This window comes from Ogataea philodendri (assembly GCF_020536065.1).
Source record: "Ogataea philodendri strain CBS6075 chromosome Unknown scaffold16, whole genome shotgun sequence".
Classification (NCBI taxonomy): domain Eukaryota; kingdom Fungi; phylum Ascomycota; class Pichiomycetes; order Pichiales; family Pichiaceae; genus Ogataea; species Ogataea philodendri.
The window spans coordinates 55687-73015 of record NW_025763930.1 but is presented as its reverse complement, the minus strand read 5'-3'; the positions used below and the strand labels follow the sequence as shown (position 1 = coordinate 73015).

General features: G+C 49.9%; 16 protein-coding genes across 16 annotated transcripts; 12 read left to right on the top strand and 4 right to left on the bottom strand.

Annotated features, from left to right (window-relative positions):
• Window positions 1–115: 115 nt before the first annotated feature.
• OGAPHI_003245 (uncharacterized protein) lies at window positions 116–1279 on the top strand (the record flags this gene model as incomplete). Its single annotated transcript, XM_046204203.1, has 1 exon — window positions 116–1279. The coding sequence occupies one exon, from the start codon at window positions 116–118 to the stop codon at window positions 1277–1279; it is 1164 nt and encodes a 387-aa protein (XP_046061752.1).
• A 126-nt stretch (window positions 1280–1405) lies between these two features.
• On the top strand, window positions 1406–4629 carry OGAPHI_003244 (uncharacterized protein; the record flags this gene model as incomplete). Its single annotated transcript, XM_046204202.1, has 2 exons — window positions 1406–3720; window positions 3864–4629. 2 exons carry the CDS (start codon window positions 1406–1408, stop codon window positions 4627–4629), a joined length of 3081 nt encoding a protein of 1026 aa, XP_046061751.1.
• Window positions 4630–4832: 203 nt separating this feature from the next.
• On the top strand, window positions 4833–5385 carry OGAPHI_003243 (uncharacterized protein; the record flags this gene model as incomplete). The annotated part of the gene is made up of 2 exons (XM_046204201.1): window positions 4833–4845; window positions 5123–5385. The coding sequence occupies 2 exons, from the start codon at window positions 4833–4835 to the stop codon at window positions 5383–5385; spliced, it is 276 nt and encodes a 91-aa protein (XP_046061750.1).
• Window positions 5386–5488: 103 nt separating this feature from the next.
• OGAPHI_003242 (uncharacterized protein) lies at window positions 5489–6088 on the top strand (the record flags this gene model as incomplete). Its single annotated transcript, XM_046204200.1, has 1 exon — window positions 5489–6088. The coding sequence occupies one exon, from the start codon at window positions 5489–5491 to the stop codon at window positions 6086–6088; it is 600 nt and encodes a 199-aa protein (XP_046061749.1).
• Window positions 6089–6728: 640 nt separating this feature from the next.
• Window positions 6729–8129, top strand: OGAPHI_003240 (uncharacterized protein; the record flags this gene model as incomplete). The annotated part of the gene is made up of 1 exon (XM_046204198.1): window positions 6729–8129. One exon carries the CDS (start codon window positions 6729–6731, stop codon window positions 8127–8129), a length of 1401 nt encoding a protein of 466 aa, XP_046061747.1.
• OGAPHI_003241 (uncharacterized protein) lies at window positions 7046–7300 on the bottom strand (the record flags this gene model as incomplete). Its single annotated transcript, XM_046204199.1, has 1 exon — window positions 7046–7300. One exon carries the CDS (start codon window positions 7298–7300, stop codon window positions 7046–7048), a length of 255 nt encoding a protein of 84 aa, XP_046061748.1.
• Window positions 8130–8237: 108 nt separating the features above from the next.
• OGAPHI_003238 (uncharacterized protein) lies at window positions 8238–9443 on the top strand (the record flags this gene model as incomplete). Its single annotated transcript, XM_046204196.1, has 1 exon — window positions 8238–9443. The coding sequence occupies one exon, from the start codon at window positions 8238–8240 to the stop codon at window positions 9441–9443; it is 1206 nt and encodes a 401-aa protein (XP_046061745.1).
• OGAPHI_003239 (uncharacterized protein) lies at window positions 8514–9286 on the bottom strand (the record flags this gene model as incomplete). Its single annotated transcript, XM_046204197.1, has 2 exons — window positions 8514–8918; window positions 9140–9286. 2 exons carry the CDS (start codon window positions 9284–9286, stop codon window positions 8514–8516), a joined length of 552 nt encoding a protein of 183 aa, XP_046061746.1.
• Window positions 9444–9499: 56 nt separating the features above from the next.
• On the bottom strand, window positions 9500–10927 carry OGAPHI_003235 (uncharacterized protein; the record flags this gene model as incomplete). The annotated part of the gene is made up of 1 exon (XM_046204192.1): window positions 9500–10927. The coding sequence occupies one exon, from the start codon at window positions 10925–10927 to the stop codon at window positions 9500–9502; it is 1428 nt and encodes a 475-aa protein (XP_046061742.1).
• Window positions 9693–9929, top strand: OGAPHI_003237 (uncharacterized protein; the record flags this gene model as incomplete). The annotated part of the gene is made up of 1 exon (XM_046204194.1): window positions 9693–9929. The coding sequence occupies one exon, from the start codon at window positions 9693–9695 to the stop codon at window positions 9927–9929; it is 237 nt and encodes a 78-aa protein (XP_046061744.1).
• OGAPHI_003236 (uncharacterized protein) lies at window positions 10187–10780 on the top strand (the record flags this gene model as incomplete). Its single annotated transcript, XM_046204193.1, has 1 exon — window positions 10187–10780. The coding sequence occupies one exon, from the start codon at window positions 10187–10189 to the stop codon at window positions 10778–10780; it is 594 nt and encodes a 197-aa protein (XP_046061743.1).
• Window positions 10928–11342: 415 nt separating the features above from the next.
• Window positions 11343–12854, top strand: OGAPHI_003234 (uncharacterized protein; the record flags this gene model as incomplete). Its single annotated transcript, XM_046204191.1, has 1 exon — window positions 11343–12854. The coding sequence occupies one exon, from the start codon at window positions 11343–11345 to the stop codon at window positions 12852–12854; it is 1512 nt and encodes a 503-aa protein (XP_046061741.1).
• OGAPHI_003230 (uncharacterized protein) lies at window positions 12054–17231 on the bottom strand (the record flags this gene model as incomplete). The annotated part of the gene is made up of 2 exons (XM_046204187.1): window positions 12054–12409; window positions 12962–17231. 2 exons carry the CDS (start codon window positions 17229–17231, stop codon window positions 12054–12056), a joined length of 4626 nt encoding a protein of 1541 aa, XP_046061737.1.
• Window positions 13002–13688, top strand: OGAPHI_003233 (uncharacterized protein; the record flags this gene model as incomplete). The annotated part of the gene is made up of 2 exons (XM_046204190.1): window positions 13002–13115; window positions 13494–13688. 2 exons carry the CDS (start codon window positions 13002–13004, stop codon window positions 13686–13688), a joined length of 309 nt encoding a protein of 102 aa, XP_046061740.1.
• OGAPHI_003232 (uncharacterized protein) lies at window positions 14218–14666 on the top strand (the record flags this gene model as incomplete). Its single annotated transcript, XM_046204189.1, has 2 exons — window positions 14218–14228; window positions 14345–14666. The coding sequence occupies 2 exons, from the start codon at window positions 14218–14220 to the stop codon at window positions 14664–14666; spliced, it is 333 nt and encodes a 110-aa protein (XP_046061739.1).
• On the top strand, window positions 15297–15947 carry OGAPHI_003231 (uncharacterized protein; the record flags this gene model as incomplete). The annotated part of the gene is made up of 2 exons (XM_046204188.1): window positions 15297–15485; window positions 15639–15947. The coding sequence occupies 2 exons, from the start codon at window positions 15297–15299 to the stop codon at window positions 15945–15947; spliced, it is 498 nt and encodes a 165-aa protein (XP_046061738.1).
• Window positions 17232–17329: the final 98 nt, after the last annotated feature.

Sequence of the window (17329 nt, the reverse complement as noted above, 5' to 3'; positions counted from 1 at the left end):
TTTGAGATTGTGGGGTAGGTCTGTGCCATGCGCCTTATTTTCGCACCAGCCACATATTTTATTACTGGCGTCTTGAGCGCAAATTCCGAGTGGCAAAAAGTTAACCACACAGCTTATGGTTGCCAACAAGATAAGAGAGCTGATCTCGGCCACTCGACGGTCTGCCCGCAATGTGCGGCAGACGCTGGACGAGATCGCTGAGCAGTTGATAGCCAACCAGCGGCAGCGGCAACTGGAAGTCCAGCTGGAACGGGTTCCGGTGCGCAGCCCGGCCAGATCGCATCCCTTGGCAAATCGCGGTCTCCAGGGCCCCCGGTACGGGGCTGTTGGGCTTTCCAAACGATTCTATTCCACCTCGCGCAGAGCGCCCACATATATCCGGTCTGCCACCCGGTCCTCTGTTTCCTCTGTCACAAAGAACATTGTGTACCAGGTGCAGCCATTCCGAATTTCAGCCAGAGTCGGCTGCAACTTTGTCGGATCGTCACTATATTCCCATTTCCCTCGCCACAATGCAAGGATGTTCTCCACCTACGGTCAGTCGGTGGCTGCGCAGGCCACTCATAACTTGACCCAGGGACTGCGTGCTACGCTATTGAAAGGCCATCAGCTACAGAGCCAGTTGATGAGTGCAAACTACAACTCGTCGCAAAATGTTAACAAGGCATTTGTGGACGAGAACATGGAGCTGGCCAGAGGCGAGAGCACTGCTGACGGCTGTGTTGTTGAGTTCAATCTGTCGTTGCAAGACCAAGTGTTGCCAGAGAAGTTCCTTTTGGATGATGACATTCTGAAACAGTTTGAACAAGCGTATGTTGTGAACGAGCTGGAACACCGTATGTTGATCCTGAACGATTTCAAGAGACTAAAAGAAATCATTGGCGCTACGGTCATCGAACATCTGGACAACAAGAACGTGATCCGATGTCACTTCCCGAACTGCGAGGTAGCGAAGATGGAAACGATGCTGGCAGAGTCAGGGATCACCACGGGCGTGGTGCGGACCCTGGAGAGCCGTGCGTCGTCGATTGCAAGCGCAACAGATTCCGAAGAGTACGGTATGATCGACTCTTACGATACAACAGACTACGAGACGTTTGATGCGGTGCTCACCAGCCGGTCGTCAGAGTCCGAGGAAAGCGACGCGCTTTTCTACTTTGACGAACACCCAGTTTTGTCCTCGAGCGACGGACTAGAGTTTGTGGAACCTGTGATCAACGTGCACGAGGTTTACAGCGATATGGATGCAATTATTATGGTTAATGACAGAGCTACATAGCTACTACAATTTATGAATGCGAGATAGACGTAAATATAAACACCTGTGCACCGCCCCGGGTTGTAGCGAGAACAAAAAAATAGGTGTTTTCTTTTGCACAAGTTAATTACAGATTGTCTGTTCAGGATGGCCCGTAAAAAGAACAGAAGACAGAGACAGCCGCAGAGCGCCGGGAAAGAGTCGGCGGGAAGTGAATCAGACGTCGTGGAGGCGGACGTTGATCAGCAGGACTCAATTGAAGAAAGTACAGAACACGATAAGCCACAAGAATCGGGTGTTCAGGACACGGGTGATATTGGGGAGGAGACTGAGAAACCGATCACAGAAGATAACGCTCCTGTTTTGAACCATGTTGCAGAGGACGAACCGGAAAGCGAATCACATGACGAGTTCATAGACGCTACAGGTGTCACGGTATCCAGCACGGAGGAGCCCGAGGAGGAGCTTGAGGAGCCGGTCGGAGAAAAGCTGGAAGAACCTAAAGAAAGCACTCCTGTTCCGGAGAAGGACACGACGCCGGTGGGAGAAGACGTTTCCGAGATTTCTACGGCCAAGTCTGTTTCTTTAGACAAGACAACTGCCTCGCTGAAAGAGGAGGCTCAGAGTTCAGGATTGGTTGCCGAGGCTGGCAGCGACGAGGAAAAGGACGAAGAAAAACCCGAGGCGGTGCCTGTGGTCAAACCAGTTCCCCCAGAGCTGCCTCCACGGGAAGAGGAGGCCGTCTTGATCACATCGGATCAAATCATACCTGAGGAACAAAACGGAGCAGAATATCGGGACGGCGAGTTCGGCGTGAACAGATCGGTTAAGACGTTGCGCAAGTGGTTCAATTTCAACACCAAGGACGAGGCCTATAGCGACGATTTGAAGGAGGTGATGAGCGAGCTGGAAGGACCCGAGAACCAGAGTCTTGCGTATTCGCGGTATTGGGAGAACGTTGAGGATTTAAAACTCCAATCTGCCAAAGACCGCGAGCTGTTGAGCCAGGGAGCCAACGGCATCAGAAAAACGTTCAACGAGATCAAGACAGGAATCGAGATCACCAACGATAACGAGTTAATGAAAGGAATTGACTGGGAGTTCTGGTCAGAAGTCATCAATGACTACAGCTCTGTGTTGGAACACAAGCCAGAGAAGCTGATCGAAAACATAACAAAAGGAATACCCAGAGAACTGAGAGGAATGGTGTGGCAGGTGATTTGCAATTCCAAGTCTTTAGAACTGGAAGAGTTCTTTAGAGCAAACAGAAACTGCGAAAGCGATTACCAGAAACTTATAAAAAGAGACCTTGCAAGAACGAGTTTCGTGACCAATAGCGCTGTGCGAACCAAGATCGATGACTTGTACGAGATCATCAAGGTCTACAGCGTGTACGATACCGATGTTGGATATACCCAAGGAATGTCGTTCATCACTGTTCCGTTGCTAATGAACATGGAGGCCAGCGAATCGTTTTGCATGTTGGTCAAGTTGATGAACATCTACGACTTCAAGCAGTTGTTCATCCCACACATGCCTGGTCTGCATCTGAAACTGTACCAGTTTGACAGACTGCTGGAGGACTCGCTTCCGGACTTATACTTGCATTTAAAGCATCAAGGGGTGAAATCGTCCATGTATGCCACACAATGGTTTTTGACCTTGTTTGGTTACAAGTTTCCCCTGGAGATGGTTTTGCGGATCTACGATATTGTGATTGCTGAGGGGATTGAGTCTGTGTTGAAATTCGCTATGAATCTGATGGCCAAAAACAAACAGCATCTTCTTGAGCTCAAGTTTGACGATTTGCTACCGTTTTTAAAAGACAAGCTATTTTTCTACTACGTGGATAACAGCGGCGACGACCATGCTGGAAGAACGTTGAAGGACGCATATTCGAACAGAGAGATCTCTGTGGACACATACAAGTTGGAGGAGTTTGTCTCTGATTCCATGAACATCAAGATACTTCCAGTCACGCTGAGACGGTACGAGGCCGAGTTTATAGAGATTCACAAGTTGGAGAGCGAGATGGAGGCTGAGATTGCCCAATTGAAGACCAAGAACGGACAGCTGTTGCGGGAGATCCGCAACATTGAGGCTGCCTATGCCACTTTGAACAGAGAGCATGTGGAGATTGCAAACGAGATGGTGCAAGGGAAGGTGGAGATTGCGCATCTTCAAGACGAGAACCGCCAGTTACAGAACCAGATTGACGACCTGACGGGCCGTATGGAGAGACTGGAGTCGGAGAAACAGACAGACAGCAGCGTGGACTTTACTGGAGAGCTTTCCAGCAACATGAACCTGGAGATCCAAAAGACAATGGAGAGAAATCTCGAGGTTATGGAGGAGAACCGGGTGTTGGAGGAGCAGCTCAGTGCTGTGACCCAACAGCTTGCGGAGGCCAAGGAGCAGATGGGCGAGATGAAGGGCAAATGGTACAAGAAAAACAGCTTCTGGTAGCTTTTAAGTAGCTTTAGTACTTGAAAAACTTTGCATCTTTACACCGGCTTGTAAAATTTTGGAAAATTAAAGTCAACTAAAAACCGTCACCGACAAATAACTTTACCGTTTATCAAAACACGATGGATTCGGCGCTTAGTAACGTGATGCGTGGCGTGCGGTTTTTCTCGACGAGCCAGAGTGTTTTGGCGCGTAGTTACCGTCATGTTGTGAACCGGCAGCTAAAGAAGAAGGTGATATATCAGCCAGGCGACCTGAAGCCAAGAAACCTGAGAATCCCGGACAAGAGACCCGAGTACCCTGATTATCCGTACGGGGAGTCCCGCATTTTCAAGAGAAGCAACCGCGGATTGTTTGGAGGACAATTCATCACGTTTGGAAACAAGGTCTCCGAGTTTAAAAACAGGTCCCGCAGATCGTGGCTTCCCAACATTGTGTCCAAGAAGCTGTGGTCGGAGGCCCTGAACAAGATTGTGGCCACCAAGGTGACGGCGCGCGTGCTGAGAATTATCACCAAGGAAGGAGGACTCGACAACTACCTGACCAAGGACAAGAAGGCCAGAATCAAAGAGCTTGGACCGTTTGGCTGGAGATTGAGACACGATGTCTTGAAAGCCAGACAGAACGCGGAGAAATTGAAACAAAAGAACTACAGTGTGGTCAAGGACGCCGAGGGAAACGAGATCAAGGTTTTCTACCAGGGAACGTACAATGGAGAGCCGGTTTCTTTGGTTGTTGGTAGAAGAAAGCTGCTACAGAAGCTGTATCCATTGGTCAAGACCAACACCCCAGGACACCTTGCATTTGCTGCATTCAACAACAGACGCAAGAGCACGCCGTTCGACCAGCTGCTGGCCGAGTTCGAGACCTACAACGCCGACCTGAGTGACGTTATCGTGAAATAGATGTACATAGACAGGCAAATAACACACCTTTGCACAGACTAATGTTTTTTTAACAGTCACGCTTGATCCGGTGTGCGGAGTAGATGGGAAGAATAGGAGAATTTTCTATCGTATACAATTTGACCCGTTTTTTTGAGTGGCAGCAGTTGGTATTGAATTTGAAAATTTTCACAAATTCAAAGGAATACACTTTACACATCGAAATGGCTAAGTCTGGTATGTATAATTGAACGCTCTGCGACGGGCTGGGAGATCATCTTGAGTTGTTGGGAGGTGTTGGAAGTACGCAGCGGCGGCTGTTGACTGTTCAGAATGTGAAACAACATTACAGATCTGATGTATTTCAAAACAGCAGTTAGTCTGGCATGAAAGACACCAAAGGACCCGAAATGCGATGAAATGACATGTTGCACCGTTTGTCCCCACCCAGCTGGATCCCAGTCCCCCACTTGTACCCACTAACATTCAGGTATCGCTGCTGGTTTGAACAAAGGTCACAAAGTTACGGCCAAGGAGGTTGCTCCAAAAATTTCCTACAGAAAGGGTGCTCTTTCCAAGAGAACCGCCTTCGTGAGATCGCTCGTGAGAGAAGTCGCTGGTCTTGCCCCATACGAGAGAAGAGTCATCGAACTTATCAGAAACGCTGGTGAGAAGAGAGCTAAGAAGCTCGCCAAGAAGAGACTCGGTACCCAAAAGAGAGCCAAGGCTAAGGTCGAGGAGATGACCCAAATCATTGCTGAATCTAGAAGACACTAATTGCACAGTATATGATACGAGTTAATAAAAGTAGTAGTATGTGGTGCGAGGCGTAGTTGGGGGTTTTCCAGTTGGAAATCTCTTGACTCAGTAGTTGATGCTTATGACGGTGCGGCCACGCGGATTGCGGTTTTACTCGCTCAATTACCCGCCATCGTACTTCAAGAACCCGTCTGCGCCGCCCAAGACGCTGGACCAGCTGCGCCAGGCGCAGGGGTCAGGGTTTCCTGGGTCCTCGGACGTTGAAGCGGTCGTGTCTTCTGCGGGCAAATATCGGCAGCTAGGCATCGGGCTGGGCATCGGGCTCTCGTCGTTCGCCATCAGCGTGACGCTGGGCTGGCTGCTGTCGGACATGTCAGAAAAGGTTCAAGAAGGCGAGCGTCAGATGAAGCTTCTACGCAAGAACCAGAAAGAAATGCTGATCCAGATGCAAAACTACAAAAAGAAGATCACGCTGGCGTCAGTGGAGAACTCGAAAAAACACCTGATGATCCAGGGCAAGATGCAGATGCACGTTGCTCTGCTCAGAGAACAGTTGATAGACCAGGGCATTGATCCGGTGTCGATCGACGAAGCAATAGACAAGTTTGAGGAAAACGTCAAGATGGAGACCACCCCGACCACCATCAACCTGTGGGTTCCCGGGGAGTCGCGCTTGAAATCATTAATACCAGACGCTCATGAATATACACGGAATAAATAAATAAAAATTAGAGTATAAAAGGCTCTGGGCCCTTGGAAAAAAGCTTTTTTTTTTCATATAATGTCTTAACTCAAAGGCGCCCATTAGAGTCACAGGATATGGTTGTCAGTTCATATTTTGTGCTCGGGTTAGCCTGAGATCAGATTTGTTTAAATCGCCATACAAGCGGTGTTCAGCTCTACTGGCAGCGCGTGGTCCAAAACAAACATGCTATTAGCTTAGTGAAGTAGTTTGGCGTCCATTTTCTCGAGTTTGCGCTGGTTGATTTTGAATTCCAGCAGAGTCGGGATCGGACAGCACGGAGACCGGGCATCTTTGCCCTGCTCCTGGTAGAACCCGGTGCAACAGGCGTACAGTTCGTCGATTTGCTTGGTGCACTTGGACTCGTCGTAGTTGCGTTTCCGCAAGCAGTCTGCGGTTAGTATCAGCAGTCGTCTGCCTACTTACCCTGGATATTGCACGCCTCGCGCTTGCACGGGCTGTCGCACGAACTCATCTTAGACCACTAATTGCCAGTCTCGTCCGCCCTATATATAATAAATTTTCCAGGTCGTGCGCCCCATACCAAATCCTGAAAAGGGGACATCCTGAGGGATCACATCTTGTAACTGATAACCTGTCTACGTTTTCTTTCTCCAACATGTCTGAAGAGATCGTCGAAGAGCTCGCCTCGGCTTCTTCAAGCCAGTCATCCATCATCAAGCCCAATGTCACCGACTCAGACATGAAGTTCTTCACGTTCAGGATGTTTGGTCGTTCTGGTCACAATCCCACAGCCGTCAAGGTCGAGGACGTGATTGTTCCTGGGTCCAACACACAGCTCCTGGCCAACTCCAACACATGGGGGCTTCTTCAGTTCAAGTTCAGAAGACGGTTCCTCACAAGACTCCACGAACTGTACGCCCTGCTGCTATTGGTGGCCGCGTGGTATGAGTGGACATGGACCCTTGTTAACGTTTACTTGTGGTGGGTAATCAACATTCTGGACCTTTTCCCACGGTCGCTGAAGGCAGAGCCAGAAACGTTGGACAACAAATTGCAGGTTTCTGCCGAGTCTGAAACAGGCTCTTTCTTCACAAGACTGCGAGAGTCCCCCACCAGGCTGGGGAACCTCGCGTTGGCACGGTCGTTGGCAATTGACGTTCCCAAAAGTGCTCTGACCATCAGACAGGCCGTGGGAGACAAGACTGTTCCGCAGCACCTCATGGCCATCTACGAGTTGAGCCCGCTTGTTGTGCCCCCACCCCCCGAGCTGCCGACTCCGTATCTCACTGCAGACAAGAAAATCGTGGTTCCTGATAAGAAGGAGATGTCCAAAACCCTTTCTGAGCGGGCCGAGTGGGCCGCAGCCCACCACACCCACAAGGCTTCGGAGGTGATCCGTGTTTGCACCGAGTCTGCAAGAGTGGTTGCGTGGGCTCTTTACTCGGGAACCAAGACCCTCACATTATACGAACGATCCGGAAACTGCTGGAAAGACTTGGAGCGGCTGAGCTCAATCATCCAAACAGAACTGGCCGGTCTCACGTCGGAGGACGCTACCCACCACCCATGGATCAAACTAGTGAACCTCAGCCTTTCTCAAACACTCACCATTGAGGACAGTAACAACAGCTACAATGCATTCGAGAGCCATCCCGGCGAGTTTACCGGGCTGGAAGCCGTGGAACCCGCACCCATCACGTCGGACCTTGCCTCTGCCAAGATCCTGGAGTCGTCGTCGCCAAGCACCGGACTCACGGTGATCCTGGTGAGCGAGGCGGATGGCAAAAACCGCCTTGTGCAGCTTGTTCAGAACTACCTTGCCAAGAGCGGCGAGACCGTGGAGACGTTTGTGGATAGAGAGCTAGACGCGTTTGATGCACCGGAGCTGATTCTGCAGTTTGCCCGGCCAAGAGGACTGTTGGACTCGTTCTGCGGAGCACCCGTCTACAACCTGGGCAACCGGCCGTTGTTTGAGTCGACCCAGAGCCAGACAACCTTTGCCTTCTACATCAAAGCATTAGACACCTTCTCGGCAGATACAGCTAGAAAAGACTAAACCCCTTCCCCCATTGCACAGCCTGGCTCTCCGTATTATCTTATCGCAAATTGATTTTTGCCTTCAAATAAATTTAAATATTAAAAGTACTCCTTATTCCACCCACACATGACGACCGACGAGCTTAGCAACGAATTAGAGTACCCATCACTATACCTTGATACCAGCGATCCATTCCCTTATAGGGAGGTGAGTCTGAGCCGGCCTGTTTTGGATTCGGAATCAGAAGTGATCCCTTCGTCTCCTTCTTTTGTGCTTGGCAGGGCCAGCCGCAGCAGGGCGCACTCGAACCGCAAATTGGGCCCAGACACGCTGTTCTTTGACGAGGCAGCCATCAGTGCGAGCCATATTCTTGGATTTGCGTCTCCCGTGCACGACGAGGAGCTATTGGGGCTGTATGTTAGGGACGTTTCCCAACACGGGTCTTATGTTTTGGCCCACAAGAGACAAGAACCTCTCAAGTTGGAACCGGATGAAAACGTAATCATCAGAAACGGTGACATTTTGTTTCTGGTGGTGACAGACGTGCCTAGTCCCTCTGACGTGTTCAGCCTGTTCCGTTCCACCAAGGTGCAGTTCCAGGTGGCCACAGACTACAAGTCGCGGCTGTGTTTGGTGAGACTGAACAGGGACGCCTTTTTGGACCTTGAGAACTTCCTTGTGGACGACGCTGACGTTTGGAACCACATGCCGTCCAGCGAGGACATGTCGCTGGACCATTACGGGGGCGAGCCGTACGAAGCAGAGCTGGGCAAGTTCCGCGAACTGGTCCAATGCGAAAACGACTCGCTAGACCGGTTCGTGTACGACGCCAAGGACTGGAAAGAGTGGCACTTCGTCAGAGACGACTACATCGGCTGGAAAGACCCGGGAATGGAGTGTTGGACCGACTCTGACGAGGTCTACACCGATTCGGACAGCGAAGAAACCCCTAGCGAGGACCAGATAAACAATAAGATGGAGGACATGTTTGACGACGACAATTACGATCTGCTCAGTTCGAACGGAACCGAGTCTGACTCTGCACCCGAAGAGGAGATAATCTTTAGAGAGCTTGTGAAGGACGACTTTGCGCCCGAGTCCGAGTCGGAATCGGACCAGTCCGAGACAGAGTCGGTCGGTTGCCAGAGCAGAAAGAGATCCTGTTCCGATTGCATCACAATCTACGAGATCGAAGCTCCTTCCAAGAGGGTCAAGCCTTCTGAGCCCAAGCAATCTTCTCCGTTCCAGGCAAAAACGTTCCTGGCCGGATTGGTGTTTGGCTCGGTCGCCACGGTTGGTGCCCTTAGTGCGCTGGGCGCTTATATTGAATGAGAGATACCCGGTTAATTGCTTTTTATTGGTTTAACTATGAATAATTTCTATGTCTATTAAACTATCTGTGTACTGTTGACGATGATGGCCTCCCAGTCGGACTTCAGCACAATGATCAGTTCCGAGATTGACAAAGCAGACACGCCCACCGCGAGCCCGAGCCACAGCCCGTAGACGCCCATGTCGCAGTAGAAAGCCATAAAGATCTCAAATGGCAGCGCAATAAGGTAGTACGAAACCACGCTCAAAATGGACCCTGTGCGCTGTCTACCCTGGCTTCTCAGGACCGAGGCGCAGATCACGTTGATGCAGTCGAGGAACTGGTTGAATGCCACCACCAGAAACAGTTTCGAAGCGTACTCCACCAGCTCTGGTTTGTTGGTGAACATGTTGGTCAGCTGGTACCTGAAGAGCGACATCCATCCAAAGTTGAAGAAACTGAGGAAACACGCGGTCGCGAGAGCCACTTCGATGGCGATCTTGTAGTTTTCTGATCTTGCTCCGATGATGTTGGCCAGTCTGGTGGAGCAGCAGATCCCCACGGAGAACGGGATCTGAAACCCAAGAGACGCGATGGTGGCCACGATCGACTGCGAGGCCAGCTCCAGCGGACTAAACTTGGCAGACAAGAACGTGATCACCTCAAACGCAAAGGCTTCTGATAAGATCATCAGCACTCCGGGCACTCCCAGGGCGAAGAACGGCGACCAGTCGGCCATCAGCAGTGCAAAAGAAGTATCTTTATGCCAGCATTGGTATCCGTCGATGAAGTAAATGTACAGGCAAAGGAGGACGGCGATGAGCCAGTAAGTCGACACGAACGAGACTGCGGGAGCATTGAAGCCAATGACGGGGACAAGGGCCTTGTTGAGCAGAACACTAACGGGAACGGCCAGGAAGATGATCCGGGTGGGAACGCTGAACTTGTTTTGCGACTGGAGGTATCTTTTAGAACACTCAAAAACCACAAGGGCCGGTGTGACGAAAACCATGACACTCAAGTAAGTTGCACAGAGGTCTGCTATTTCTTTGTTTCCGGTGACCATGTAAATGATTGGGCCCGAGTTGAGCCAAAGCCCGCACACAGGGATCAACAAGAGCAACAGGATCACTGTGCACCGTTGGAAGTAGAGTCCGACTTTTTCATAATGACCGGCACCATAAGCAGTGGAACAAAGGGTATCCAGCGAGGTCGAAAACCCGTTCACAATGACCGGACCGGTGACATAGAATGTGGTGATGGACAGCGAGCATGCGGAGAGGTATTTTTCGCCCAACTGACTGGAATAGTAGATGGGAATCATTATCTGGAACAGATACTGGAACAAGAAGGTTAACAAGACAGGAATCGAGTTTTTCATCACGTATTCCACCTCATGGTACAATGTTGTGTTAAGGGGAGACAGTTTGAGCCCTTCCGGTTGCTGGACATAAGCTGCCCGCAAAGGAGGCGATACCAACGGAGTCTGTTCCTGAGGAGCCATTTTGCAAAGAGGAAGCAGGGGAATTTTTAGCGGCAAGAATATTCCCTTTAATTAATAATGGCTATTATTTAATCTAGATAGGGGATTAAAATGGAGATCGCCGAGGCTGGCGTGGAGACCACAAAAAATTAAGCGCCTAGCAACTCACGCCGAGCAACCCAGCAACCGTGTAGCGGCACTGGGTTCATGTAGCGAGTTGTGGATCCGGGGGTTGCAAGGGGTGTCTTGTTCTCGTACACCTTCCGTTTTGGTATAATGTTTGGGAAACGTTAAATAAATTTTCTCTAGTATGGGTACTCCGTTTTCCGGTAGATCTGGCACGCGATTGTCGCGGTCGCCGCGCTCCACAAGAACTCGCGCGATCCTCATTGATGAGGACGCTCCGACAAAGCTCCGTAGTCCCTCCAAACGGAGCATGGCCGAGCTGAACAGGACTGCCCTGGAGCGTGCGACAAAGGTCAAGATCGAGCTCGAGGCAGACGAGGACGAGATCGCCCTGGCCGACAAGATCATCGCCGAGAGCAAGCGCGACGGGTACCGGTCGCTTTCCGTTGAGGAGAGCGAGAGCGACGAGTACATCGAGAGCGACGACCAGGACGAGGACGAGGACATGGACGATGTTTCTGAGTTCGAGGACGAAACAGAGCGGAATTCGCGGCCCAAACGCAAGTCGCGCGGCGGTTCTGTTGTTTCCAAGCCGTCGTCGCGACAAGGGTCTGTTCCAGTGCTGAAGGAGGAAGAGTTGGCCCCATTGAAGATGAGTTCGATCAAATTGATGGCTATTCCAGACGTTGATCGTGCCGAGGACCAGCTGCTGAACTTTGCGGACGAGGAGAAGTCGCTGTTCTACGACGGCCACGAAGGCTACTTTGAGCAGCAGAAACTGAAGAACAAGAAACCCGGAACCGCGTCGATGGCCATGGCTCCCGAACTCACGTACGAGGAGTATGACAAGTACAACGAGATCCTGGCGCTCAGTTGTAAGACGGAGGTGGCCAACTTGAACAACTACTACCGTCTGCAGTTTAGTCAGTGGGCGTTTGAATTGCAACAAGGGTTTGGACTGGCTTTCTACGGCGTTGGCTCCAAACGGCTGCTGGTGCTGGAGTTTCTGCAGAAATACCTGCTACCACGGTCCAAGAACGTGAAATGCCTGGTTGTGAACGGGTACAATCCGGATTTCCGTGTCAAGACGCTGCTCACGGCGGTCCAAGAGACGGTCTTCGGCATTAAGAACGCCATTGCTCCACACATCCACGAAACACTGTCCAATATCAAGGACAACTTCAACCAACAAGGCCAGCACGTGCAGCTGGTCCTGCTCATCAACAACATCGACGGCGACTCGTTGCGCACAGACAGAATGCAGCAGGTGATCAGTGAGCTGGCAGGGATCCCCCAGATCCAGTTTGTTTGCACGATAGACAACATCAGCACGCCTCTTTTCTGGAACTCGAGCATGCTCTCGAGCTTCAACTTTGTCTGGCACAATCTCACGACATATCTCTCCTACAAGGTGGAGAATGGGTTCAAAGACCCGCTCGGTTTGGGCAAGAGCAACAAGTACGTTGGTAGCAAAGGTGTGAAGTACGTGCTGAGCTCGCTCACCTCCAATGCCAAGAACTTGTACCGAATGCTGATCTTGCAACAGCTGGAAAAAATCGATCTGAGTCTCAACCACGACGACCTGGCCAAGCGCGCGGCCACCAAGGGAAGCACCAAGTACAGTCTGCTATTCACAGAGTTCTACCAGCACTGTCTATCTGAATTTATTACGTCTAATGAGATCTCGTTCCGAACGGTTCTTGGCGAGTTTGTGGAGCACAAGATGTGCACGCTCACGAAGAACTCCTCTGGCGCAGAGATACTGTACATACCTTTCACCGTGGACGAGATGGAGAAGCTGCTGGAAGACCAGTTTGTATAATTAGCTGTGTTTTTTGAACTGGAACTTGGACCGACACAGCGGACAAGTTGACGAACCAGAACTCTTGAACCACCTGTACAGACATGCCGAGTGGAAGTTGTGCTTACATGTCGAGCACACCTTGTTTGGGGTAGAGTGGTCTATCACATGCAAAATAGAATAGCACACTGCACAATCCTCGTAGTTGTCGAAGTTGGCCTTGACATTGTTCTTGAAATGCTGGATAGCTTCCAAGATGGTTCCGTTCTGGAAGTTGATCACGTACTGGCACGACAGGATCCACGACTTCCACTTCTTCTCGTCAACACCGAGCCTCGAGGCTCCGTTGACGGTAATTGCCGATAATGGGTAGTTATTTGGTAGCATAATTGTCATTTCCAGCTTTTGCTCGTCAATCTCGTAGATACACCGCACCTCGTTAGTGGTACGGTTCAATTTAATGCTGAACTCGGAGTCCTCCAAGTTTCCTTTCTGCGAAAGTCCGGCAAGGGTCTCGTCGATCAGCAACGGACTGATATTCTTGGTGACAAAAGTCTCCACCTGGGACTTGTGCTGCTTGTTTCTAAGGGACTGGAACCACGTCTGGGCCGTGCTACCACCAACGTACTTGCAGAACAGGTACATCAGATGGTAGATCAGGTCGTCCTCGTCGCCGGTGGCAACCGAGTAGTGCAGAATAGCACGTTTGTTGTCCTCTGTTGGTTTCAAGTCCATGTCGAAGATGAAGTCGAGGAACTGGCCAAACCGGTCCTCGCCAATCTCAGATATGTAGTCCTGTCTAATCTTTTGGGTGATGTTCTTGAAGTGGTCGAATATCAGATACCAGCTCCATAGGAACTTGTTCAGAGCCGCCTGATCCTCGTCTGGAAGCAGCGTTGTGTTGTTCACCAGGGGTTCTGGCAACTTGGTCTCCTCGTCCTGGTTCAATGTGGCTTCCACAACCAGCTCGTCCTGGATCTCTGGAACCAGTTTGTGCAGCAAGCTGACACCTAGTTTCTGGCTTTCGATATTCGGCGACGACACCAGAGGCAGTAGGTCGTCGAATCGTGGCTTGTACGAAGATGTAGGCACGATATCCACAAATATCCGGCCAATAAGAGACTGGATCAGCAGCTCGATCTGGCCAGAGTGCATAGGTTTGAACAGAATGTCCACAAGATCGGAAAACAGCTCGTTCTCGTCCCAGTCTATCTTTTCACTGTGTTGGTGAAGCACCGTAAACGTTTTAAGAGTTTGGTACTCCAAAATCAGGTCTGTTTCCCCAGAATTGAGCATACTCAACGAGTCAGAGCAGAGACCAGCGCCGAGCGAGAACACCTTGTCGATAAAGTCAGACGGATAGTCCGAGTCACAGACGTAGTAGATGTTTTTAATGTACAGCTCCACGAACCGGGAAAGTACCGTTCTGACAGGCACAAACGAGCTCTCGTAGGCCAGTTCAGAATCGGGCCACCCTGACAGTCCGTTGAGCATCATCCCGAACCGCTGAGCTGGGAACAACTGGAATTGGTCAGGCACAGAGTCGAGGTCCAAGTCAATGAAGAGAGTCAGAAGCAGAAGACTGTGCAATCCTCTGGAAACAATGGAAGATCCCCGAACTCCAACCAACTCTGCACACGTTTGGTTGCGCAACCGGTCGAAAGACGAAGCTGTGAGGAACTTGTTGGCACTGATGACCAGTGTGGCCAATTTGACAGAGTCTGTGACTTTGTTAAAGTTGTAGGTATTAAACACGCTCAGTTGCATGGTTTCAAAGATATTCGTGAGGATAACCACCCAGAATCTGGAACAGTAAAACTGCAGCGAAGGTGAGCGGCCAGAGACTCCATATATGGCCAAATGGTCGTTTTGCACAAACTGGTCGAGCTGTCCTTGGGCATATTCCCATTTGGAAGCCACCAGAGCCTGGAACTGGTTGATCTTAGTCTCGTTCTCCAAAAGTCCCAAAAACAAGTAGTCTTGGGCCACCTCGGCGATCATACCAAGCTGGAATATCAACGAGTCAGTGAGAAGCTGGTGTTTTTCGGCGAGCTGGAGGTAAAAATCGGCTTTCACAAATAGATTCCAAAACTTGGCTGGCTGGTCAAGAAGCCCTCCACCGGGGAACAGATAAACGGCAAGTCCAAGTTTATTGGAGATTGCAAGCCGTTGGTCAGGGTTCTCTCCCACACACTTCTCAAGCTCATCGACCAAATCTTCTGGAATCAGTTTGACGACGGTTTCCTTTGGATAATTGGCTAGTCTTTGTTGCAGAGCCTCTTCATCAATCTGAGCCAAATTTGCTTTCAACGAGGAAAGATACACATTTTCAAACTCCTCGTCACCTAAATTCTTTTCCAGTTTGTCCAACAGCTGACGAGAGTCGCTATTTGAGGAACTTTTCCATAGAGCAGCCATGAAGCTGGCATTATTTGCAAACGGGACAAAAACATCGTTTTGGAAATGCAAATTGCACTTGTGCACAAACCCAGCAAACCCGTCTTCTGGAAGTCTACTGAACATGTTTTCCAGCACATCCACAGTGAGGAACTTGAACATGACGTCGTCAGTGTCAGAAGAGCTGGACTTCTCGTGGATATATGTGTTGAGTCTTTCGCATTGACTCAGGTCGAAATTTGGAATCTGTGCAACGTATTTCAGTAGCAGCTCAAGATCAGACTCCTGGAGCTGGTCGGCAATTGTAGACACAGTGTCAAGTAGTTCGAGGTTAAACTTTGACTTGGATATGTTCAAGAGCAAGTTCAACACTGGCTCTAGGAATTGTGGAGTGATGCATTTTGGTAGATATTGCAACGCGATCTCGATCTGCGGTCTAAATTGGACACTGTTGGACTTGACAACAGTGCTGATGATGTCAAAAGCAAGAACAGGAGGCTCGTACTCGTCTTGAACGTCTGTAAGCGACTCCACAGCGTTGGTGACCAGATCGTCCAGGTAGTCGGATCCTGCCTCCAAAAGCACTCTGACATAATTGTCGATAAATATAGTTTGATTCTTCACGGAGACTTCCAGGTCGACAAACTCAATCACACGTCCAGGAAGAGCGTTCATAATCTCCGAATTCAAATCCAGAAGCACGTCTTCGGTATCTGAGGCTATTTTGGAGACTCCACTGATACCAGAAACAACGTTTGGCAAAAGCCGTCTCGAGTCCAATGTGACAACCAGCTGTTTTATTATACGGTCCACCACTCCAGAGAGTTTCTGACAGTAGCCGATGTAGCAGATCCAGGAATGCTGAATGAACGGTGCAAACTTTTCGTTAGACACGTCGGTCTCTAGAATGCTGAGCACCGACTCTTGAGTGGCTGTATCCTTGGGTAATTGGTCGAGTAAAAATGAGAGTATGGTATAGTATGAAGGGTCCGAATTGAGCGAGCCCAGTTTCAGAAGATCAAAGATTCTTTGCTCTGATTTCTTCACAGAGGCAACCACTGAAGCGTCGTACTTGTAAATGGACAAAATGGCTTCCAAAAGAGTGATAATCACGCCTGAATACAGGATTGGGTTGATCTTCTCCAGTTTGAGTCCCTTGAATGCGGATTTCACCAAATGCTTGAATATCTCTGGATCCACCTCTGTTTGAAGCAGCCGTTGCAACAGAATGTACATGCCCTTTTTGATCTGCAAATCTTTCGACTCAAAGAATGCAAGAAATGAGTCTGATTCGATCAGCTCAGTCAATACCGTGTCATCGAGCTGTATCTCTTCGTTATTGTATCTTGTGACCAGACTGATAAGCATCTGGATGGCTGTGTTGACTGAACGGTTGAACTTGACGAGACTCTCGTCTTTCCCCACAAACCTCTCATCAGACAGGGTATCCACGGTTTCGTAAACCAGGAGCTGATGGCAGTATGTGAGCAATTGCTTGGAGAAGATCTTCCAGAGATTATTGGTTTTCTCGGGAGAGCCACCAAACGCGGCAGAAATGGCCTCGACGGTGCCCTTGGAAACGACTTTGTCCGACTCAAAACATCCGCTCATCCAGATCCCCACCGTGTCTCGGAGATACTTGACGTACTTCTTGCCTAGCAAAGAAACCAGCTTGCCCTGGATCTGATGGGCAGTAAGCCGCACTTTCTTTGAGCTGTCCGACGACAGTTTGGCATACAATTGGCACCACGAAATAAGCGCCAGATCGTCCAAGTCGGCGGTGTTTGAGTCGAAAAAAACAGTCAAATCAGCAATTGCCTTCTCTCTTGTGGTATCGTCTCTTTTCATCAGAGCCTTAAAGATAAGCTTCAAACTCGAAGAGGTCAAAACATTAGGGTCTGGGACTCCTGTGATATAATTCAATGAGACCTCGAACCCGTTGGTCCCTAGTCCGTACGATTGGCCAAAGGATCCGAACGATCCAAACCCACCAAATGACATAATTATTCAGTCTATTTTTTCAGTCATTTTTAATATGTACGAAAAAACACTCCAGGTCGACAGATCCAGCGTCGACAAAAAAAGTATTTCCGTCGAGT